Source organism: Talpa europaea (genome assembly GCF_964194135.1).
Source record: "Talpa europaea genome assembly, chromosome: 1".
Taxonomy (NCBI): domain Eukaryota; kingdom Metazoa; phylum Chordata; class Mammalia; order Eulipotyphla; family Talpidae; genus Talpa; species Talpa europaea.
The window spans coordinates 141,105,875-141,131,935 of record NC_140073.1 but is presented as its reverse complement, the minus strand read 5'-3'; the positions used below and the strand labels follow the sequence as shown (position 1 = coordinate 141,131,935).

The window sequence follows — 26,061 nt, the reverse complement described above, 5'->3', positions numbered from 1 at the left end:
GGAAAAAAATTGGCAGTGCTAAGATTAATTCAGATCCAAGAGACTAGATTAAAACTATTTTAAAACAAATTCATAGGTTTTGATTTCAATAATTCATTTTTTAATGATAGCATCCTCTGCTATTTTTACAGAAGAGGATATGAATTTAGATGAATCTATTCAGATCTGTAATTTCCATGGTACAAAGCCTTTCTACTGATTGTAAACTCTATTAATATAATCATCAGCTTTTCCTCCAGAGATCCTCCAAGCAAACTAGCAGTGAAAAACTTTCGAGGACTGTTGGGTGTATTTCTCTTTGTTTTTTTATAGTTTATCCATTCAGTATATGTTATGCAGTTCTTTTATGTTTCTTTATTATCTAGCAAGTACTTCTAAAGTAAAGGGATGTCAAGTAAATAGGAGAAGGAACTAACAGTTGAGAACAAATATCCTCTTTATAATGAGAAAATTGGAAAAGGACCTCAGTATAAAATGATGGTATGGTATTCAGTGATCCCTAGGGTCTCGCTCCAACATCTTCAGTTCTGTTAAATGACCAAGTATTGAAGATGATAAAATAAGTGGAATGGGGGCCTCCCCGGTGGCGCAGTGGTTGAGCACTGGGTTGCAAGGCTGCCCGCAGTCTCTGCAGTGCCGGTTCGATCCCCGGCCGCTCGGCACCGGTCAAGCATGGCGCGCAGATCTCTCCTGCCGCCCGCTGCTCCCCTCAGCAGTGTACTTCAGTCAGTCTGCCTGTTCTACTCCCTGCTCTGGCTCTGGTGAATTCTCTCACCCTCCCGCGCTTCTGACTGCACCCAGTGCTTGTATAAATAAATAAATAAATCTTTAAAAAAAAAAATAAGTGGAATGGTTGGACATCTCACACTTTTCTCTATTTTTTTAAAACCCTGTATTTCACAGTTTATCTTCCCAATGAACCTTGTTACTTGCATTTACTATAAAATACATAATTACTGTAATTAAGGTAGGTAATTAGGAAGAACTTGTCAAATCATGGACATAGCATATGGTATACTGGAGATAAAGAAGGCTGATTTATCGTAATACTTTTTAAAATGAGCTTCTGAATACTTGAACAGATATTTCCCAGTTCACTGTACTTTTAAGAGAAGATTGTCATAAATTTTTCTGACAACCATTTATGGATAATTTTACCGTATTCTTCATAAGATAATCTGCTTTCTACTAATGCAGTTAAATTGAAAAGTTTGTATTTTCTCTTGACCCCCAACATATTAAATTGGACCTTGCAGGTGCTGGTCACTTCTGTGAAGCATATGTTAGTGCTGGTGACATTAAAGAAATACTTTGATTATGCTTTCATAGGATCACAATTTCCTTTACTGTTTCTGTTTTCATGAGAGAGGCTAGTCGTTAGTGAATTTCTTATATGCTGTGACTTCTTTATAATAGATGAAGATGAGTGTTTGAATAGCTGTTTGCTGTTGTTTTTGTAAAAATAGAACTGAATACTTCTTAACTTACAGAATAATCATTCTTTAGTGAAGGCGTTAATGTTGCACAGATGGTAGCAAAGCACTTTCCTTTGATTTTTAATAAGGGAATAGTTTGTCAAAGAGATTTCTCAACTTCTGTGGTGAAACCTATAATAGAGAATAATTTGAAAGGCACACAATGTACATCATTATGATGCTTTGATGTAGATTAATGATAGCTAAATCACATTTTCTAATTGCCTCCCTTTTCTGTAGTTTATTGTTAAATTTTAAGAAAAAACTTGGCTAAACAACTCCTTAGCAACATGTGCATCGCTGTTCCTCAATATTTTGTGGTGTACTTACAAATATTTAAATTCAGAGAACAGAATTCTTTTAAATGTCGTCATTAAGAAATTTACTATGTAGAGGAAGAAACAATATTTTTCTTTGTGAAATGAATATAATAATTTATCATGCTTAGATGCAGTCACACATAAAATTTGTTGTAGTTGTTAATAGTATGATTTATTTTCCAGCAGTAGTGCTGTTTTTGTGTTTTGCAGTCTTGGCTTAGACATACTGTTTAAAATCCAGAATTTATAACTATGTTTGTTGTTGTGGTCCTTAGTTAGGACAAGATACATAATTAAAATCTTCTTGAGTAAATTTATTATTATTGATGATTAGTGAAATTGTGCACATATAATTACGTGAGTATTTACTTTCTGCATTCCTTTATAAGTTAGGAAATGTGTATACCTGACTGAAATTTTGTTGTCCATTTAGATTAGAGTTTTCAGTTTATTGAGTGTGTTGTTACTATTTGCAAACCTTAATTTTCCTTTAAATACATAAATCTACATTTTGTAAGGTTTATAAATATTGAAGATTTTAGAATTTCACTTGTTTTTAATTGAAAATGCCATCATCTGTGTAGAAAATCAGTTATAAAAATCTAATACAACTTTTTGTAGAATACCAGAGGATTAACCTTTAAATCTTTGTAATCCTGAATCAGTCTTACAAAGTAATCCTAGTAACATTTCATTTTGACCTTTCCTCTCGATTTTAGATTGTATCAGAAATGACTTGGTGAGAAAAGACCTTGTTGAATTTAGACATAAAGTCTCTGTGTGAGTGGATACTTCTTTTGATTGCTTTGATTTCCAAGATCTTGTCTAATGCCGCTTTATGGACCAGGTGATGTTTAGCTGGGTGTTGAGGAGTGTGGGAGCACTGCCTCCACTGGGCCTATCAGTGCTCTTTCCAGTGCGCTGCTTCCATTTCTACAGGAGGAGGGGCTGCTGCTTGCACTGGAGTGGCGTGGAACTGAAGTCTTGATAGGCGAGGACTATGTCTCTAAACTTTCTGGAGTTCAGTAATTACTTGTTCTTCAAAATTTTTTTTTACTTTTTATTTATATGGTGCTGTCTTTTATTTGACAAATCATAAAAATAGGTTTTTTTGTATACAATATAGGTAGAAGAAATTTTTAAATTTTAGAAAAGATTTGAGGTTTTTGTCTATTAGACCTCTGGTACATTAATAATTTTACACTGGTAAAGTAATAAAACAATGTTCTGTGTGACTATAAAATATCTATCAATAAAAGAAATATAAAATAATATATCAAAACTTCCTTTTACTAAAATTTTAAGACATGAGAATGATGAAAATAAATTTATTCCCAGAAGTAGTAGAAAATGTATCTCTTAAGTACTAAATTTTCTCAGGAATTAGCATATGTGACAATTTTATATAACACCTTAAAGACATGAGGTACATTTATTTCATATGCTGTAGATGTTGCCAGTCATTAGGACAAACTCTACTGGCCGTTGGTTTTCTTCTTAAATTAACTTAGTTTTAAAGCTTGATTCATTAAAATTTTTCTTTAGGTTCTGTAATGGAAGGAACATTTTACACAGAGTTCTCTTCAACTTGAATGAGAAGTGAGTTCTCTGGAAAAATACCATAATTTCAGTAGTTTCTATTTTCTTTTTTAATAGGGAGATATTCCAAGTATCCTGGTTGGTCAAAGGAGTTCATTAAATATAATGTCTTAGTTGGATAGTGAAGAGCAGTCAGTATGAAATTATTTGCTAGTCATTATTATCCTGTCTTCTGGTGGTGGTAATTTTTCCAGCTTTTCAGCCTTTTCCTATGTCCTTTTTTAATACCTGAAAGGGCTTCCTGATAATCCAATTTGTGTGGAGAAAAGAGCATTTTATTGGGAGTTAGCAGGCTCTCATCCTCTCTTTTCTTTAATTCCTCATCTTTACAATGAGAGGATTGGGCTGGAGGATACTCAAGCTGTCTTCCAGCTCTTGAAATGAGTTCTAACTTCCTTTGTCAAGTTTTGAGAGGATATCAAATAATTTCTTAGCTCCTCTTATGTGCTAACACCTATGGTATGTTTTATTTGTATGTATAGGGTTGGAGGAGAGAATGTCAAGGGAATTTTTTTCGTTGTTGCGAATATGAATGGGCTTAAAAGTAAAAGCAAAGATAATTTGCAGAGGGTTTACTTCCAGGACTAGAAAGTGGAAGTGTGTACATATTAATTCAGTAGCTATTTCTTGAGCTTCTGTTAGTGGACAAGATTGGTAGGTATAAAACACAATGCATAGAGGTTACAATATATATCATGTAAAGAAAACTCCTCCTATATATCTCTGCTCTCCTACCATGTTACTTCACTTTCTGACACAAGATGTCTGGGTTTTCTACACTTCAGGCCATTTAGGTCACCAGCTGGACAACCTTCAATTAATTGAATTCTCACACTACTTGGAGATAGTATTGTAGCTCATCTCAGTCCCAGGAGATTGCTTCTACCTCCCTCCCACTTCAGGTGCCAGTCACAAGTTAGGATTGTAATCTTTGCTTCTGACCAACTGAAATTGAAGGTTCCCACAATCTCCTTGGGTTTGATTAATTTGATAGAGTGGCTCATAGAATTCAGGAAAACATTAACTTACTAGCTTACTGGTTCAATAGAAAAGGACATAACTCAGGAAGTACCAGATGAAAGATACACAAGAGCAAGTATGTGAGAAGGGACACAGAACTTTTGTGCCCTCTCTGGGGACTCCACTTTCCCAGCACCTCCACATCTTCACCAGCTCCAAAGCTTTCTAAGCACCATCATTTTTCTTTTCTTATAAATAATGGTTTTGAAAACAGGAATGGTTTTGAAAATCATTCACCACTCTTGATTGATTCAACTTCTAGAGGTCCTCCCCTTCTGAGGTCAAGGGGTAGAACTGAAATTTCATCATCTTAATCTGGTTGGTTCCCCTGGCAACCAGTTCCTATCCTTAGGGACTGCCCAAAGTCACCTTATTAATATAAACGCTAGTGTGATTGAAAGGGGCTTGCAATGAATAATGATAGGCACTCTTTCCACCTTCCTGTTCCATACCTATTTTCAGAGACTGGGAACATGCTCAGTATCATAAGGAAAGGTGATCCTCTTGCAGCCTTAAATAGGAAATTACAAGAGTTTTAAGGCTATGTATCAGGAATAGTAGGTGAAGACCAAATATATAATTTATAGTAATAAATATTACATTTGTATACATAAGTGAAAAGTCTTAATTTCTAATAAGTGAAAGTAGACATGAATTTCAATGCCAGCCAGCTCTGCAATTAGGTATATAACCTTACACAAGTTTTATTTTCTACTTGTTTAATTTACATCAAGAAATATAGGTGAACATACTCTTTACAACTGTAGGTGAGGAAAAATAATTTCCCTTCACCCTTCTAGATTCCTAGCTGAGACACTATTCCTTCTCCAATAATAAAAGATGGATTAAGAGGAGAAAAGCAATAGAATTTTAATAATATATGTAATTCCTGTATACATGGGAGAGACCCAGAAAGCTGACTAAATTTAAAATGTCTCAAGCCCTTAGCTTGAAAGGCCACCTCGAGGTTGAGAGACTCTTGGTGGAGAGACTGAGCCAGTCCTGGGAAGTTCCCAGCCGAAGACCATGTTCTGCTTGCTGTGCAGATTTAAGTGCTCACCGTCTCCATGGGCAATCTAGAGATTTCATTATTTTCCTTCTTGGTACAGAGTGGGAGACACCTTACAAATGGAACTTCTCTGTATGGATGGACCTTCCAAAAGGATAACTGCAGTGCATTTGCAGAGCTTTTCCTTTATTGTTTTTTAAAAATAATGGCCTCAAGGTAATTCTCATGCCTAAGAGGTACATTTTGAAGCAGCAAATTCTCCTCCCCTCATTACTTACAAAGGTCTTCAAGACAAAAATATAGCACAACCCCTTTTAAATTTTAAAAATTCTATTGGATATAGACTAATTCATAATACATTTATCAAAAAGAACTGAAAGATTAACTAACTAATGGGAAATAAAGAGATTGTTTTTAGGTTGGGGGAAAAGGGTAGAAGGACTTTCACACTTCCATGCTACTTAATCAGTTGTGGAGGGGAGCAGAAAGCTAGGGAAAACTGGTGCTGTTAATTTGTAATGCAATTACAGTGTGTCAAAGAACATAGATTGTCTGATTTCTGCTTACTTCAGATCTGATACTAATTCACTTATTTTGGTTGTTGTACCAGATCGAATGAGATCTTACTGTTGGTTGAAGCAAACTATTGGTATTTATCTGGGGCTTTATTAGGACTACAGCCTTGGAGACACAGATTCAAGACCTTGAGTTGTGTGTTGAGTTTCTTGTATCCACAAAGAAAGGGCAGGAAATTACATAATTACGGAGGGAGTGACTGCAGCCCTTCCACTTAACTGATGGTTTGAGGAGTAACAACAAAAATACCTCAGATTGAGGTCTTTATAGAATGCATCTGCTTACCTGTCTGACTTCATTTCCCTCATTTTCTGATCCTTCTCCAAGCTCTTGCCACATTGACTCTCTGTCCATTGAATATGCTAAATTTGTTCCTGTCTCTTAGGACACTGGCACTTGTTCTTCCTTCTGCTTGGAAAAAAATACTTTCCTAGATGCTTACACAGCTGCTTCCCTATTGTCATTTAGGTCTTTCTTTCTTTCTTTTTTTCTTTCTTTCTTTCTTTCTTTCTCTCTCTCTCTCTCTCTCTCTCTCTCTCGCTCTCTCTCGCTCTCTCTCGCTCTCTCTCGCGCTCTCTCGCTCTCTCGCTCTCTCGCTCTCGCCAGAGCGGGGAGCAGAGCAGGCAGAAGGACCGAAGTACACTGCTGAGGGGAGCAGCGGGCGGCAGGGGAGGTCTGCGTGCCATGTGGGACCCTCCTCTGGTGGCCGGGGAGCAGCCAGGGATCGAACCGGCGCCGCAAAGGCTGCGGGCAGCTTCGCAACCCAGCGCTCAACCGCTGCGCCACCGTGGAGGCCCTCTTTTTTCTTTTTTTTTTTTTTTTTAAAGATTTATTCATGCGTACAAGAACCTAGATACAGGCCAGAGGTGCGGGAGGATGAGCGGATTCACCAGAGACAGAGCGGGGCACAGAACAGGCAGACTGATCAAAATACACTGCTGAGGGGAGCAGCAGGCAAGACAGGAGAGGTCTGCCGCACCATGTGGGTACCTCTGTGGTGACGAGATTGAACCCATGCTCTCGAGGCTGCGGACAGCTTCACAGCGCCGCGCTCAACTGCCTGCGCCACCAGGGAGGCCCTGTCATTTAGGTCTTAACTCAAAAGAGGGCTCCCTCAGAAAGACTAAATGACCTTGAGTAAAGCAGCAAGGTGTTGTTACTACAGGAGAGTATGCACTCACAAAATATGCACGCACAAAATGTGACGTCTATTTTGGGACTGTGATTTTTTTTTTTTTTAAAGAAACTCTTAAAGCTAATAAGTCTCTGTATTTTAATTTCTGGTCATATGTTTTTCTTGAAAATTTGTTTTTATAAAGTGTAAGTATATAGCTTGATGAATATTCTTTTTTTTTTTAAGATTTATTTATTTATGCATACAAGAGCTGGGGTACAGGCCAGAGATGTGGGGGGTGAGAGGATTCACCAGAGGCAGAGTGGGAAGAGAAAAGGTAGACTGACTGAAATACACTGCTGAGGGGAGCAGCGGGCAAGACAGGAGATGTGGATTGCTCACCTGGCCCGCCACAGATTAATCTCATGCTGCGGAGGCTGCGGATTGCTTCATATTGCGGTGCTTTAACCCTTTGTGCCACCAGGGAGGCCCTGTAGCTTGATGAATTTTCATAAACATGATTCACCTAGAAGAATAAACAGTTTTCTAGAAACCCCTCTTGTCCTTTTCCAGTAACTGCCTCCTTCCTATAGGGATACTCACCATTAAGATTTAACATGCCAGATTAGTTTTGGGCTATTTTTAATGCACTCTTTTGTGTCTTGCTTCTTTTTGCTTAATAATATGTGTACCTAGTTACAGTTTGTTGATTCTCATTAATTTTTGGCTTACATAGCTTGAGAGTATATTAGATGGTATTTAATGGATTGTGACTATTAAATCCCTTAGATTAATTTTATCTTAATTTTATATTGAAATTAGTGTGTATTCTCCAACTTTGTTGTTCAATATTGTGTTATTATTCTAGTCTTTTGCCTTTCTATATTTTAATTTCTTTGCTTCTCCATGTAAATTTCAGAATTACCTTCTCTATTTTTACAAAGTCTCCTGGATTTTCATTGAGAATAGTTTGTAGTCTGTACTTAGAGTTGGGAGAATTGACATTTTAAAAAGATTGAGTCTTCTGATTCATGAACATGGTATATAACCTACGACAGACATTGTACTGCTGAAGGATATCTTTCTGTTCATGTAGAATTTCTTTAATACATGTTTTCTAATTTTCAGCAAATAGAACTTGTACATATTTTGTTTGGTTTATAATGAACTCTTTTTATGTTTTTTTGGTACAGTTATAAAAGTGTTTAAAAATTCCAATTTACTTTTATCATTGTTAATATATAGAAGTATAGTTGAAGTTGAATTTGGCATATTCATTGTATTTTATGACCTTGTTAAAGTCACTTGGTAAGATTTTTTAATGTTAAAAACTATCCTGGATAGTCTATATAGTCAAGTATACTGTACATAGTTGCAGTCTTATATCTTCCTTTACAATCTATGTGCCTTTTATATATTTTTCTTACATTGCTGTACTGTTTAGGACTTTCAATAGGGTTTTAAGTGGTAGTGATGAGAATATACATGTTTACTTGATCTTGATAGTAGGAACAAAATAATCGTTAGTCTTTCACAGTTAAACATGATACTAGTCTATGTATTTTTGCATGTATTTCAGGTTGAAGAAGTTCCCTCTATCCCTAATTTGCCGAATCTTTTATAAAATCATGAATGGTTGTTAGATTTTGTTAATTTTTTTTCTGTATTTGTTAAGAAAATCGCATGGTTTTCCTTTAGTTTCTTGATAAAGTGAGTTATTGGTTTTCAAACTTTTGAAAATTAAATCAGTTTTGACTACTTTTATTAAATATCTCTGCTTGCTTATACTCATGAGCATACTATTTGTCCTACTTCTTTGTATATTCTGCCTATTCTTGGCAGAATATAAGTTCCATATTTTGTTCTTTGTTGTATCTCTAGCCCTTAGAATGTTGCCTAGAATAGAGTAGGATTCTGTAAATGTTTGTTGAAGGAGTAAATATCTACTCTCAAGGAATTCATAGTCTACAATGAGAGAAAGGTACACAAATAAAAGGTTGCTATACTTAGGAGAATTATCAACAAAACCCTTTGGGAGTTTAACATGGGAAAAGATAATAAGTTCATATAATGGATTTCTTTGCTTTTTTCTGTCAGATTTGAAAGAAGATATGTCTAGGAAAAGCTTATTTAAAGACTCAGAAAATAAGAAGAATTCAATAAAAATGTGGTTTAGTCCTCGAAGTAAGAAGGTCAGATATATTGTGAATAAAGTTTCAGTGCAGACCCAGCCTCAAATTGTAAATGATGAGAATGCTCAGCAAGCCTCAATGTATGAATTTGTTTCTACAACTCCTCCAGCAAATATTTCTGAGAGGCCTAAAAAGACTTCTACAAGGTCTGGGAAAAAGCAAAAGAAGAAAACTTTAATTGAAATCCACCAAGAATGTAAGGCAGAAACAGAACGTTGTGAACTTGAGTCTAAAGAATTTAAAGAAAAACTGATCTCATTCTCTAGCCAAGCATCTCTTAGCGCTAGCCCTCCAAGAAATGGTGAAATAGACTTGCTAGCAAGTGGTTCTGTGATAGAATCTGAAGATTTTGGAAGCTTAACTAAGATTTCCTTACCACTGGCTGAGCACATAGTGTCTCCAGAAATTGAGAGTAAGAATGAAAAAGTTCCTGAGGAAAATCTCTGTGAAAATGATCTTGCATCTAAGCAGTCCTTGTCCTTAGATGATAAAGGAAAACGTGGACGTAGCAACAGAAGGCTTTCCAATCCCATATCTAAGAGATGTAGAAGCAGCATTCCAAGCACTGGTGGAAATTCTATTAAGCAGACAGTGCTCTCAGAAGACATACCATTGCCTCCTGACTGTTCTTCACCACCTTCAAGCAGACTTAACGTTGGTGACAAATCAAGAAGGAAAAACAGCACTATATTAGATGAGCCCATTAACCTATTGCCAGGCACACCACCTTCTACACTGAATAGTGCAAGTTATAGACGAATGATGTCTAGCCCCTCAGCCATGAAGCTGTCATCGAGTAACCTTATGAAGAGAAATCACAGAGGAGAGACTTTGCTCCATATTGCTTCTATTAAGGTAGGATGCTTACTCTGAAATGCGCTTTCTGAATGAGACCAGCATATAAAACAGTTACTTTGGGGCGTGTGAAAAATGACATGACTACTAATTAACCTATCACACATGTGATAACTTCTGAACCAAAAAAACAAAATTCATGGCCCCTGGGCGCCATAATCTTATGTGAGATAACTAATTATTTCAATAGTTTAGCTTCTGCTTTGTTAAGTGCTTTTGTTTTTGTCTCTTCCACAGCTATAAACAATATGTAAACGTACAAAGTTAGGTGTCTGGCCCACAGACTGTAGTTGGGCTACCTTTGGCTTACACCTTGGGAAAATCCACAGTAGAGACTTAAGACAGGAAAAGAATGGTGGCGTGATACTATCTTTGTGGCTTTTCACCATTGATACATTCAAGATTGCTTCATTGAGGTTCTGTCATATTATTGCTTTTCTTAGAATCTTGCCAGAACTAGAACTACCCATTTTGATTCTCTTTTAACTTTTTACATACTATTGTTTTTTTTTTTTTTTATTTTAAAGATTTTTTTTTTTTTAAAATAGAGGCATGTTTTATTTATTTATTTGTTTGTTTGTTTGTTTATACATGCACTGGGTACAGTCAGAAGCGCGGGAGGGTGAGAGAATTCACCAGAGGCAGAGTGGGGAGCAGAGCAGGCAGAAGGACCGAAGTACACTGCTGAGGGGAGCAGCGGGCGGCAGGAGAGGTCTGCGCACCATGTGGGACCCTCCTCTGGTGGCCGGGGAGCAGCCGGGGATCGAACCTGCGTCGCAGAGGCCGCGGGCAGCTTAGCAACCCAGCGCTCAACCGCTGCGCCACCGGGGAGGCCCAACTTTTTACATACTATTGTTGTCACTAGTTGGCTGATTCTGATACAGTACATTTAAGAAAATTAAATGGATTTCTATTGTTTTCTATAATCAGTAACAAAACTAAGGAGTTTTGTATTTTAAAAATTTATTGTGAATTTAATGTGATGTTAATATTTGGGGAAAAATACTTGGGGGGAAAATGAATTTATATTTATCTTTTTATAAATAGTACTCATTTAATTTCTGTCTTTTTTCTTGATTGGTTAGCCTCAAATGACTAATTCCATTACTAGAAAAGTGAATATTGCAATTCTGCTATCTTAGGAACTTCGTACTCTCTTCAGCAAAGGATTGAGGTAGCTCTAAGGTTAAAATTAAAATGGAACAAGGAGCAAAGAAAGAGGAAGAAGTTACTGCCGCTGAATAATTAATATAGATCTGATGACCTTTTAGACAGCAAAGCAAATAAAGGGAAGTACCAGGGTTTTTTGCTGTCAGAAGATAGATGTTGTTCTTGTTACTTTTCCCTGAGCATCTTGCTCCACTCACAGTTAACCCCTTTCCATTGTTTAAGAGTGCACACTTGTGCTGTGAAGGCTTGATGTACACACTGAGGGAGTGCAGAGGACCCTGCAGTAGTTTTTCAGATCTCTTGGACTGTGGCTTCCCAGGCTGCAGTTACAGCTTTGCAGAATGATCTCTGAACTTGGTGACATTATTAAGATTCTTTGGTATCGTGCCCCAAACCCACCTCTGAGCATCTTTGTTGGCCAGAACTTTCCGTACTACTAACTGGTAGAAGCTACTTATCTTTTCGTGCCCTGACCGCTGGCATTTGTGCCATATTACTGTCATAACAAATTACCACAAATTTACCGACTTAAAACAGTTCTGTAGGTTAGAAGTCTGGTTTGGGTCTCACCAGATGAAAGTCATTTTGTCAGCTGTATTACTTTCTGTCAGCTGCATTACCTTAGGAGAGAATCTGTTTTCTTGCTTATTTGTGCTGGTGGCAGAAATTGCATAGTTCTTGGTAGTTGTTGGACTGAGATCCCATTTTCTTCGATCTTACAGGTGATGGTTCTCAGGTTCTACAGGCTATCCCATTCCTTAATCTGTGATCCTCTTCCTCTGTCCTTAAAACCAGCAAGAGTGGATGGAGTCCTTGCATCCCATTTTTTGGCCCTAGCCAGCAAAATGTTTTCATTCATAGGTTGAGTCTGGGGCCACCAAACAGTACAGGATAACCTCTTCATCTCAAGGTCTGCATCCTTAATCACAATAAGTTCCTTTTGCCATGTAAGGTCACATTTACAAGTTCTAGGGATTAGGACATGGAATGTTTGGAGGTGGGGGTGGGCAGTCATAATTCTTCCAGCTAAGCCATAGAAGTAACTTCCTAATTTCGTGCTCTGCTTTCCTTTACACTTCTGGTAATCAGTGCTCTATGTGACTGCCAGACTAATCTGAACTGTCAGAAATTTCTATTTCTCTGCTCTCCTACATTTAAAATAAAATACACACTTCTTCCCATGCTCCACACAATTTTATGTGAGCCCTCCTGCTGCTCAGACACCAACTCTTTAGAGAGACTATTCCTGACTGCTCTAAAGTAACAGTCTCTACTGTACCCTCAGTTCTTTGCTTTTCTTCTCATTGTTTTTTCCTGACATTGTTATAGATCTCTCTGCTGCTTGTTCTTTAGAATGATAGCAAGAATCCGTTTGTTCACTGTTACGTCTATGGTATCTAGAACTTTGCCTGGCACACGGTAGATTGCTATTGATATTTATTGAATAAATGAGTGAATTTTCCACCCAGGCATGATCTGAACCCTTTTGTCCTCTCACCCATAACTTTAATCTTATGAATTATTCAAATATATTCATTAATGCTACTAGTAATTTTGCATGTGTTCTTCTCTCTGCTTCACATACTCTGCATCTTTTCCCATTTCCCTTTGTTCCATTCAAAATCTAGCAATAGGCTACCTTCCTTTTTTTTTTTAAAGATTTATTTATTTATTTATACAAGAACTGGGGTACAGGCCAGAGGTGCGGGAGGGTGAGAGGATTCACCAGAGACACAGTGGGGAACAGAATAGGCAGACTGAAGAAATACACTGCTGAGGAGACCAGCGGCCGAGACAGGAGAGGTCTGCAGCACCATGTGGAACCCTCGCCGGCCAGCTGGGATTGAACTGGTGCTGAAGAGGCTGAGGGCAGCTTCACAGCGCTGCGCTCAACTGCCTGCGACACCAGGGAGGCCCCATAGGCTGCCTTCTTAATAAGTCTTTCTCAGAATTTCCAGTTAGATTCTTCTCTATGGTGACATAATTTTGGTTGCATTTATGTTCATTTAGTTTTCAGTTATATGACTCCTCAGATTCTATTATTATCTGGAGTATATCCTTCATTGAAATTTCAATTTCAAAATATAAGCAACTACTTTATGTTTTAAAAATAAGAATAAACAAAAGTATCTATGGTGGAAAGCTTCACTCCCATTTCTGCCCCCAGCCACCTGTAGTTGACAGACCTTTCCTGCTTACTACTTTCCTTACTTTTTTGTGTATCTTTTGCGAATTTCTTTATGTGGAATAAACAAATGCTCTCCATGTTATTATCAACTGTACATTTAAAAAATTTTAGATGTCCATAAGTTTTCATTATTTAACTAGCCCTTTACTGATAGATGCCTGTTTTTTCCCATGTGTTTTTGCTTTTATAAACAGATTTTATATATCTTTGTTTTATTTGGGAGCATGCATTTTTGGATCAATACGTAGAAGTAAGACTTCTTTCTGGGTTACTATAAAGCATCGGTCGTCTTATCTTCATAACCTCCATATTTGGCAACAGAAGATGCTTCTTAAATATCCAGACTGCCTAAATATTTGGACTGCCTGAGTACAGTTACTATTGTCAGAAATACTGTTTCTATTGTCAGTTCTCAGATTTTTCTTCCCTCCAGGATCATGAACTTAAAGCCTACCCAATTAGTTTTTATATATTCAGCACCATTTGAATGCAAAACCTACACAGAATTATTCTTAAAATCTTTATTTATACTTTTATTACATTATAGAAACTAAGCAGAATATTCATTAATATAATGTCTGGGATGTTGTGAACATTCTCTTTTAAACAGACCCAAAATTAAGATCTGCTAGGCTTTCTGCTTATAACTCGTGTTTCTATGTGAATGTATAGAAACATGATATTGAGACTATTGTTATAATAAATAGAAGATGTTATGAGAAGATGTTATGCCTAAATAGATACAAACGCTGTTTATTCTTACTTAATAAAAACATTTTTATTTTTATTTGATATTTTTCTAGACATAGAGAACATTTTGATTTGTTATTTGATTATGTCACCTTACTTAAGAATTTGTAGGTGCTGAAATAAATCTCGCCAGAGTTCTCTAGCGCAGATTCTTAAATTGACAATGATTACTCATAATTCATGTCACAGCAGTGAACATATGAAGTAGAAGATTGACTTGGCGTTGTCATGTCATAATAGATTTGTGATCCAGATATAATAGATAATATTTTGAAAGCATCTTCAAGGCGTGGTGTCCTTACCTTAGCAAGGGTGAAATAGATCTCTCTTAGAGAGAAATTCCCTTATAAGGAGTCTCCTTCAGAGTTTGACTTTGTAATTCATTATTTAAGGCAGTCCTATAATATTGTGTGTAAAGCCAAAGCCATGTTATTACATGTTGTACATACTAGCTTTCTGAGAAAGTAGCAAAGAACTCAAGCAAACTGGCATTTGTGCTATTTTCAAGATTTCAATTTTTGTAACACTTCTTGGTGTCAGTATCATTTTTCCCTCTTTCACCCACCTTTTAAATAATAGTAATGTTGTTGTAATGACTTGGTTGTAATTTATTCAGTAAGTTCTGACTAAGAAGCCAGGAAAGAATATGTTTTAGAATGCAAAACAGGTGACTCATTTTTTTTTTTTTTTTTAAGCAACAGCTAGTAGTTAAAGAAGTTTTAGGTTATGTGGTCAGTTCATTTAATATGGAAATGCTTAACCTTAAGTCATCCTTATTGTATTTGATTGTAATGCCCTATACTATTTTTTATAAAGATGTTTATTATTAATAATCTTTAGAATAGTTAACCTTCATAATCAAGATTAAAGTTGTTTTTGTGTCTGTATGGTTGGGGAAAGTTAATTTATATTGCTATAATATGCACTAGGATGTGAAGGATCTTTTCTTTGCATGAAAGGTTAACAATAAGAAAATTCATTGTGACACACAGGTTTCCTTATTTTCAGCCTTTTAGTTATTACATGGAAATACCAAACCCACTTAATATTTCTTATCAGTCTTGGTAAATACTTTTTTTAGATGTTTTTTTTTCTTTGCTGTGGTTTAAGAAAAATCTTAATTGTTCTTTTAAGTTGTGAGGAGCCTAAAAGTGAGTGATTTTTTTTTTTTTTAAGATTTTTTTTTTTTTTTTTTAATACAATAGCCGGGTACAGGCCAGAGGCGCAGGAGGGTCAGAGGATTCACCAGAGACAGAGCGGGGAACAGAACAGGCAGACTGACTGAAATACACTGCTGAGGGGAGCAGCAGGTGAGGCAGGTCGGCGCGCCATGTGGGAATCTCCCTGACTGGCCTGGAATCGAACCTGCGTTGCAGAGGCTGTGGACAGCTTCACAGAGTGGCGCTCAACCTGCTGCGCCACCAGGGAGGCCTGTGAGTGGTTATTTCTGAGAAAATACTGCGTTAGAGAAGAAAGTAATTTAAAGAAATCAGAAGCAGAAGTTAATTTATTTCTCAGAAACTTCATATTGGTTTCAGCTTACCCAGTTACTGTGGACCCTATCTAATTAGCATAATTTTATTTGTGTGCATGACATTAAATTTACATAAAATAAAATGGTGAAAATATGACAGACTTTTAAGTACTAGTGGAGGAAAATGCAGATTTAGTGTGAAAAGCAAATAGTTTGCAAATTAGCTTATGCATTTAGGGGAAGTCTAGGGATGGAATGTTACTAAGAAGACACCTTTGATAATTTGAAGATGTGACATGAAAGAAAAAACCCCACTGGTAACAACCTTAAAGAGATTCTTTGTCTCTAAATTGTCACTCTGTTCCTATGTGACTTTGCATGTGGCACTTCCATTCCACAATTGTATTTGTGTTATTTATGGACTTCTTTAGGTTAATATGTTTTTTGATTACCATGTAGAATTAGCATGAGGTAGTTTCTCATTTTTTTATGTTTGTGTGTGTGTGTTTACTTTCATGTTGGTTAGGAATGTGTGGTTTTGGCAGTTTATCTGCCCCAGTATTATTTTAACTTGGCAGATGTTCCTGAGCTCTTTTGGGACAAACCTGAATATAGAGCAAAAGTTGATAAAGACATGTTAACTAACCTAGAGGCATAGAATTTGTTTTGGGACAAACCTGAATATAGAGCAAAAGTTGATAAGGACATGTTAACTAACCTAAAGGCATAGAATTTGTACCCCTAAGTAACTATGGGAGATGTTTTTTATTGAAACTGGAACAATTTAATTGAAATTATCATTTTTTAGATCCATTGGCTATTTAAGGTCATTTTATTCGTTTAGGAACATAAAAATGTATGTTGTATGTTACTGTATTTAGGTGACTCAATGACTTACAGACTATCAATCAACAAAGGGGAAAAAAAACATTTCAGAAGCATTTTGAAGCTGGTAGTTGGAGGGAAGAGATTTCCTTTTCCCTTAAGAGGCGCTTTACAAATTAATTGAAACAACATTGTTATGTAACCTTTAGTTATTCAGCCATTTTTAGAGTAAGCTGTGTCAGTTATTTTTGGAGAAAATAAATTTTGCTTTTGCTTAGAAAAATATCTTAAAACAAGTAAACTAGTGTATTGAGGATAGATTAACTATCAGTAAGACAAGTTTTGGGCACTTTTAACATTGTTTTCAGTGAGCAACCTTGCTTTAAATGACAACTAAAACTCATTTTCATGTATGTACAAAAGATGTTCTTCACAAATGATGCTTTTAAAAAACGATCATGGGGCCTCCCCAGTGGCGCAGGCGCAGCGGTTGAGTGCTGGACTGCAAAGCTGCCTGCAGCCTCTGCAGCGCTGGTTCAAACCCCGGCCACCGGGGAGGGTCCCACATGGCACACAGACCTCTCCTGCCGTGCCCGCTGCTCCCCTCAGCAATGTACTTCGGTCCTTCTGCCTGTTCTGCTCTCCGCTCTGGCTTGGTGAATCCTCTCACCCTCCTGTGCTTCTGACTGTACCCAGTGCTTTTATAAACAAACAGATAAATAAATCTTTAAAAAAAATAAATAAAAAACGATCATGATCAGTTGATTTTTTTTTTTTTTTGGTGATGTTCTTTATTTAGCTTTTTTTTTTTTTTTAAAAAAAAAAAGGGGTACAGGCCGGAGACGTGGGGGATGAGAAGATTCACTAGAGACAGAGTGGGGAACAAAACAGGCAGACTAACTGAAACACACTATGGAGGGGAGCAGCGGGCAAGACAGGAGAGGTCGGCTACGCCATGTGGGTGTGGCTGGGGATCGAACTCATGCTGCAGAGTCTGCGGTTTGCTTCATTGTGCGGTGCTTAACCCTTTTCCCCCCCAGGAAGGCCCCTTTATTTAGCATTTTGAAATAATCTTCTAACAACACAGATTTTGTTTTCTTCATTCCAGAATAGATCATAATGCTCCATCACTTAAAACTCAGAGCAGTTCATACATCAGTAGTAGTGTTATCACACAAGCAATAAAGCATGAAAAGAGGTTGAAGTTTTATTCTAGCTTACAGAAGACAGAATCTTAAAAAGAAAACCCCAAATATCATTTCTCTTTCTTATTGATCATTTTTAATTTCTTTTTTTATTGTTCCACTAGGGCGATGTACCTTCTGTTGAATACCTATTAAAAAATGGAAGCGACCCAAATGTTAAAGACCATGCTGGATGGACCCCATTGGTAGTTTTCTATTCTCATTCTGTTTATGTTTTATAGTTGTTACAGTTTAAAATTATGTCTGTCTATCATTCTCTCCCATATTGTACATTCTCTTTTTGATCTAAAAAACTTACATTTTCACCAAGTCAGAGAAAATGATTACTTTCATTTTGTTTTTCAATTCAGATGGGCAAGAAATTGACTACCTTTTGACTATCTTTAGATTTAGGAATCTAGTTAAATTATGTTGCTGAATTTAGTTAATGTAGAGAGAGGTCATTGCTACAAGTAGTAGTGGGCTTCATTCCGCAGCATTGTTTATTATTGGAACCAGATTTCTTGGGGAAAAAAGGTGAAAGGAACTGGGTGTTGGAACGTGTACGAGCAGTGATTCTTAGTGAGGTTCTATCTTTGCCTCACTTATGCCCTATTCAACTGCAAATTATTAAGCAGTAGAAATATTTGCTTAAACATTTTTAAAGAGTTTTTGCTTGTTACTACTAAAAATGCAGTGTGATAAATAGTCTGGAAAAAGAATAGCATAAATACTTGGAAACAGTGCTGTATGGGTTAATCACATTAAGACAAGAGCATGTAATTTGAATGTAGCCACAGGAAATACAGTGGTTAAGGTGAATGCCCTTATCTTATGAACTGTAAATGTAGCATCAAAACAGTGAGCCTCTCATGTGGCAGGTCTATACAAGGTTTAAAGTTGTATATAATGACGTCTCCTTGCCAAATTAAGTCATATTGGTAGTAAAGATTGTGAGTGATTTAGAGGACTTTATGGTTAATATGATTTCTTTTCTCCTTGAGAAAGACTTACAGATGCTTAATGTGGCATCATCTATTATGAATTGAATAAATATGCTTTAAAAAGCATAGTGTAGAGATTTATTAGAGTACAGCCTAGTGGTGTTGCTAGTTCATTAGACATAAGGAGAGATTTGCATGTGAGTCATCTTTTAACGTTCCATTGTTCTAGTTATGTCATTCATTCAGTAAGCTTTTTCTGAGCACCTTCTCCCTGATATTTCTGTTATCAGTGGCACCAGCCAAATAATAATCTAGAGCTTCAGCAACAAGAGAGGCTTGCCTTGTAATTGTATTCCAGGATATTTACTTTGTTGGGTGATTACATATTTGTGTGAGTGTGCCACTTAGTGTGTGGCTGAGCACCTGATTTAGGAATTCTTTTCAGCATTGGGGAATTTCACGCGTGATTTGGTCATTAAGTACTTTGTTTCCTTGTTTTCAATTTCTTAATTGTACAGCAGTTTAGAAGCTATAGTTGGATTAAAGGTAGATTTACTTTAAAAAAGAATGTTTGCCCCAAGCTCAAATGAAAAGCAGTTTTTCCCCATGGGTTGCGTGGAACTTGATCATGATGTATCTTGTCACAGAAATCATTAAAGGTGAATTTTACACTATCAGTGACTCATACTCTGTATGCATGTTTAGTTGAGAATCAGTTTACTGACTGAAGTTCACATTTATTTTTTTTAATGCGGTTTTATTATGATGTTATCCAATCCTCTTCCTCACCTATCTTCTCACTCCTTTTTGTATAATTAGCATGAAGCCTGCAATCACGGGCACCTGAAGGTTGTAGAATTGTTGCTCCAGCACAAGGCACTGGTGAATACCACTGGGTATCAGAATGACTCCCCACTTCATGATGCAGCCAAGAATGGGCATGTGGATATAGTCAAGCTCTTACTATCCTATGGAGCCTCCAGGAGCGCTGTGTAAGTAGTTCGACCTCAAAACTGTTTTTTCAGTTGATTCGTATCCTGAGTCAAGGTCTAGTGATGAAGCAAAGGCTTTGCTACCCATGCTGAAGTCTCTCTTTTCTTCCATAAACTTAGGTTAGATATGGTCATTATATTCTGGATTTAAAATCAGCATTCTTGCCTTTTTCCTTTATGATACCTTAATATTTGGGAGGGATTTACTTTTTTAATTCAGAAACAATTACTTTTGGAAACTTTGAATTTCTGGTGAAATTCAATTAGTTTTTAGAGCCTGTAGATTAGTATTTATTAAAAAGAAGAGAACTAGTTTCATGAATATGTCTTACTGGATACTTTAGAATTATTTCAAATATTCTATTTCTGTTATTCTTCTGTATATTTAGTGTAACAATCATTAAAATAGGTAAGAATTCAGGTGCGAGGCAAGTATAGTTGAATTATTATGATTTTTCACACCTTTCAGATGCAGCTCTGTGTAAATTGTTTTGCAGCTTCAGGGTACAGAGACACATTAATGAATGCTGGTAGCTGCATTTAAAAATTGCTATTGTCAAGAGTGTCACAAGTAAATGCCATACGTGGATTTTTTTTTATCTTTAATCTATAAATTATTTCATGTCTCCCTACATATTATTTTACTCTTTTCAGTTAATGAGGTAGGTGGAATGAAGATGCATGTGCCCTCATTGCTTCTGTAGGCTTGGATTATAAAAAAATTCAGACTTATTCTGCTTATAGAGTAAGAACTTCTTGGTTGTAGTTTTTTTTTTTTTTTAATAGGTAACCATATAGCATAATTAAAACATAAATTTATAACGCAGTAATGTACCATATCTTGTTAATAATACTTTGGGTGTGCCAAATATTCTTTATTTCCTATCACGTGATATGAGTGTGAATGTTGAGGCAAGTTGAAGAGGTACACACTCTTATTTTTTTTTCCTGTTTTTATACACACAGACACGCACACACACACACACACAGAGTTCAAGTATCGATACTGATATGACCCTCTTGTGGGTCTTGCAAGCTATTTGACAGAGCATGTGGTTGCTTGGGTCAGATGAAACTGAATAGTTTCCATCCTTAGGTTCTTAAATCAGCCAAGACTACTTTAATGAACAGAGCACTGGTCAGGGTGTTAGGGAATCCAACTTTTATTTGTGACTCCATTATTGACTTTATAGCCTCAGGCAGCTTAATTTCTGTGCCTTGGTGTCCTCACCTATAAAACATGGGTGATGCCTGCTGCTTTTCTATTTCTTCAGAACATAGTGAGGATTAATGAGGCAAAACCCAGGATCTGTCTTGTGGTTTGTACATCATGATTCTTCACTACACTGTGGAGCTTATTAATATAGAAGGTGCGGACATGAGACAGTGAGCAGGTCTGCCCTGACAAGTGCCTTCTGAGATAGCCTTATTGCTTTAAACAGGCTTACCTAGTTGGGTTGAAGAGTTAGGTATACTTCTAGCCCATAGTAGCCACAAGCCGTCTACTGCTCTTGAATTCTTGAAATGTAGCAGTTGCTACTGGGGAACTAACTTTTTAAGTATATTTTATATTAATTTAAATAGCTACATGTGCCAAGTGGCTACTGAATCGGACAGCTGGTTGATATAAATAGGGTATTGGGAAGGGGGTTTTCTTTGGTAAAAGGAGGTTGTGAATGATGTTGGATAAGGCACGTGCGGGGTATATTTAATCCAGGATATAACATTGTGGTAACTGTTACTAAATAGTATTACACCTTTTCTAAATTGTTGGTCATTTTACTTAAAATCTTTTCTTGCTTTCTGTTTCATCTTAGTTATTCTTCATTTGATTGGCTTTGACTGGTTCCTACCTGATGGCCTGTTCAAATCTCCTGTTATGCCATTAAGTTTACTCTTAAATTGTTCTGTAGATTATGAAAACAAAAGTTTAGCCAATTTTGCAGTTTTGTCTGAGGCAGTGATTTTTAGGAGGATGTCCAGGAAGATCATCATGTTATGTTTAACTTAGTGCACACTCATGAGACAGGGTAAGAAATACTGCCCCTATTGCATTTCCCATATGTATATCTCAAATCCATCAACCTTCAAGTTTTCCTGTATATAGTTTGTAAGTCAAGTGTTGTGAGAGTCTTTGTGTACTAAATACTAAAAAATACCACCTGTTTCTATATACTTTAGGGCCCTGTAAGCTGAAGTAGTTCTGTAGATCAGCAGGCATCTGTTGTTCTTCACTGAACTAGAGCCATAAAGAGGCGCTGATGAATGGATGATCTGTGTTCTTAAACCAAATGTAGATTCTTCCTAGTCAACATTTGCCATTTATTTGGTTGTCTTTATACTTCTCCTACTATAAGAATTTGTCAAAATTATTTCAATTGGGAATAAAGCAGACTTGCAAAGAAAGATTTTTATGTTTTAGCCCTAGGAGAGAAGAAAGCAGGGACAAAGAAAACCCATCTTTGAATTTTTCTTAGATGTCTTTAAAAGGGAAGAAAGCTTGTTTACAAGACTGAGGAATTCACTTTAGCAAGTTCTGTTTTCTGATATCTTCTGTTAATAAATTGTCATGAGTGGTGCTAAGATCACATGACTTTAAATATTGGAGAGAAGGTTCGATAACTAATTTGATATATATTTATAAGATAGAAAGATGACAGCCTTTTTGTAGTCCAGGAAGTGGTGAGAATTAGCAACTTAGTAATATAATTAGGCACTGTGTGTTTATGGAGGACTAGGTATAAGGGTAGAAAAGAATGGAATATTATTTACTGTAAAGTCAATTGACTTTAAAAACATCCTATTCAATACTGATAGAAGGAAATCTTGATCTGTTTAAGGTAATGTGTGATTAGGAATTAACCACATGTAATACTAATTTAAAATACGATTGTTGATCTTTATTGGCCATTTTCATTTTTAATTTGAAAATACAGATTTTCATAGGTTCACCAGCATGTTCTCCTAATTCTTTGTTTTTCCATAAAGACTGATCTTCAAGTTTACATTTGTAAAAGGTTTTGGGACCTTAAATCTATGATTATTAAGGAAATATGTATATTTTATTCTGCCATTAACAAATTTTTCTTGGAAGGATGTTGAATTTTTAATAAGAAAATATCATACGGATCCTTGGATCTATTAATTGTCCCACTGCCCTAGTTAATTTTTAAAAAAATTAATCTCCTTGCAACAGAGATGTTTTATGTTTTATGGCCTTAAAAAGAAAGCATGTTGCTCTTTTGAATTTCTGTGCATTTTCTTGCTTCACAGCAAGTCAAGTGATTTGAAAAATTAAAATCTATGTGTTTGCATTTATGAGGTGTTCATAAAGGATTTCATTTGTGATCATTTGTGTGCAAGTGCAACTTTAGGTTTGCACTTGCACACAAATGTCTCCTCCCACATTCATTAGTGGCGCAGCTCCTCTCAGGTCAGTTGTATCATCTTGAAGGGAAAAGGACATTGAAGGGTTGTACTGTCTCTGGACGTGGTTTTTGAGGAGAAACTAAAATCCTGAGCCCCATAGTTTAACCCTTTAATAAGTATTTCCTTTTTATCAGTCTTAGTGATCAAAGAGAGGGCTAGTGAGGAAGAGGATTTTCAAAGTCATCTAGTTCATACTTTTTATCTTTACATTGAACCATCCAGGAAAGTGAAAATCTCCCATTTTAATGTTGTTGACAGGCTTCTGTCCTTTCCTTTGGTACACATACAAGTTATAATTACAAAACATGCATGAAGTGCATCATCAAGTTAGGGAAAATGAAGATAAAAGCCAGTGCTACTGTAATGTAATGTATGTTCCCTTATCTTCATTTTTTATCTGTCTTCAGAAAATGTAAATCTAAAAGTATGAATAGCTAGTAATTACTGAGTTTTTACTATTTTCCAGGAAGTGTTTTAAGTGCCTTTGATGTATTAATTCATTTGGTCCTCACAACAATCTTATAAACGTAGGTTATTACTATCCCATTTTATTGATGTAGAAACAGACTTGAGGTTTATTAACTTGTCCAAAGTCAAATAACTACTGATTGGCACAGCTCGCATCTGAATTCAGGTAGTCTGATCCTATAACCCAGCGCATAACTGCCTTGCTATATGGAACCATTTGGGTTTTCTTGTTGCTGGAATTTTTTTTGGTCTGTCTCTTTTGCTATTACTCAGTGCCATATTATCTCACTTTAAGGTCTTCACATAAGCTTTTTTTTTTTTTTTTAAGATTTATTTATTTATGCATACAAGAATTGGGGTACAGGCCAGAGGTATGGGGGGACTGAGAAGATTCACCAGAGATAAAGTGGGGAGCAGAACAGGCAGATTGACTGAAATACACAGCTGAGGGGAGCAGCGGGAGAGTCAGGAGAGGTCTGCTGCACCATGTGGGTGTCTCCCTGGCCGAGGATGGAACTCGTGTTGCAGTGGCTGTGAGTGCTTCATAGGTTGCGTCTTAACCCCTTGCGCCACCAGTGAGGCCCACCTTCATGTAAACTTTTCTCTTTGTTGGAATACTCTTATTCTACTTCTGTACCCTCTTTTCTTCCTCCTTTCACATCTAGGAAGCTGTACCAGACTTGTAAGTTCCACCTGTTTGCTTTCCTTAGCTTTGCCCTACTGAGCTCTGAGAACAAACTCCCCTTAACCTTATTGGTACTTTATTGACCAAAATAGTTCCTAGAATTATTGGTTGAGTGAATGAATGATTGCCAAACTGATTAATAGATCATGATTATTTGGAATTCACTGAATTACAAGAGACTTTCTTTGTCAGGGCATTAGGAGAATTGTCAAAAGTGAAGTGTGTGAAGGTGACAACATACTGTCATGTGTCACTTGTGAAGTTCTCGGTGGACATGTTGTTTTCCTACATTCCGAAAATAACCCTCATTCTTTTGGTGCTACATTGACTTTATAGTTTAGCTAGTAGACACTTGTGCCTTTGCATTTTCACAGCTACATACTGTCTTGATCTCCAATATGCAATGCTTTATGCTCGAGTATTTCTCAGTTTTCCGTATTTTCTTTGTCTTCACACACAAGTAAAACAGTGTGAGTGTCTTCAGTGTTGATGGAAGGCCTTCCATTCATTCCAGTGATCAAGTTCATATTCCCTCTATAGCCCTTCACTTTCATTCACCAAATTTCAGTTTCTAATCCTGGATTCAAGGCCATTTTGTTGCTAATGTGTGTTGTTTACCTCTGAAATCCATCTCATGTTATTTATCTTATTTATGCTTTAGCTAATACTTACCTCTTGAATGAGCATTTGTCCTCAGTATGGTTACAGGTAAGGACAGTGTTTTCTAAGTCTTATGTAGCCTTCCAAAATACCTCATTTTAAGTTTTAAGATATTAAAGTGTTAGAAAATAGAGACCATGCTGTATTTAAGAACACCTTAGGAAAAAATAACTCTAAACTCCTTTGGTAATCCATTCTAATAAAATAAAAAAATGAAATTACTTATTCTGAGTTCATTGGTGTAATAGATGTGAAGAAAAATCTTTTTCTCTGTGTAGCGATGTAGAATAACTGATTTATCACCGTCTACCGTTAGTAATCGGTCACTTTGAAAATCCCTTGTACATATGATGTGAGAATGTGTTACCATCCATGTATTGCCGATTTTTTTAAAAAACAATACATTTATGTACATTTTAGATTAATTTTTCATGCTAATTCTGTGTTAGCCAATTCAAATTATTATGTGGAAAAATGTTTTGTGTCCATATAATAAAGGAGAAATCTTACATGTGCCCTACTTTCTCCTGTTACAGTTTCTAAAGGTGTCACATAAAAACTCGTATCTCATCCCAAATTTCAGTGGTCTACAGCAATGCAGAAACTTGGGCAGTATTTAATATACTCCATCTCCCATGAGGCAGGTGTGAGGTTTAAACGGTTGTGTCTTAATCTGTAGCACTTGTGTCATTTTACACTTCATTAGCAATACAGGAAGGCTGAGTATAAAGACCATGTGGCATAGACTTTGTATAGCAAGGACTCTAACTGTAAATCAGAATCCTTTTAGTCATTTCACGAAATAGTTCTTTAGATGATAAAAGCATTTTGCTTGGTTACTTACTTACATCTAACTTACTTACCTAGTTGGTCATTTTTTGTTTAAAGCTCACACTAACTGATAGTAGTACTTTGGGAAGTGCTTTCATTAACTTTTTTTCATATTGTCATAGTGGACTTTTATTCGTATTTGTGTAAAATAACTATGCTATATGTACTGTGCATTAATGTGCACTAGATTGGACCATTACATTTTATTTCCTTGAAGTGTAAAATCTATATTTGTCTTTGTTCAAAAAGTTCTTACATGAATATGATTTTTTGTTGGCATATTCTGTGATATATATATTTG

At 36.3% G+C, this 26,061-nt stretch overlaps 1 protein-coding gene across 1 annotated transcript in view; it reads left to right on the top strand.

Moving 5' to 3' along the window:
- The window catches only part of BARD1 (BRCA1 associated RING domain 1), a gene marked incomplete at its 5' end in the record, with an annotated part of 67,860 nt that overhangs the window by 17,120 nt on the left and 24,679 nt on the right, over positions 1 to 26,061 (top strand). The window contains 3 exons of the mRNA XM_084230431.1: positions 9,211 to 10,160; positions 17,877 to 17,957; positions 19,515 to 19,687. Of these exons, the coding sequence (XP_084086557.1) occupies positions 9,211 to 10,160; positions 17,877 to 17,957; positions 19,515 to 19,687 (1,204 nt within the window). The remainder of the gene's footprint in view (positions 1 to 9,210; positions 10,161 to 17,876; positions 17,958 to 19,514; positions 19,688 to 26,061) is intronic.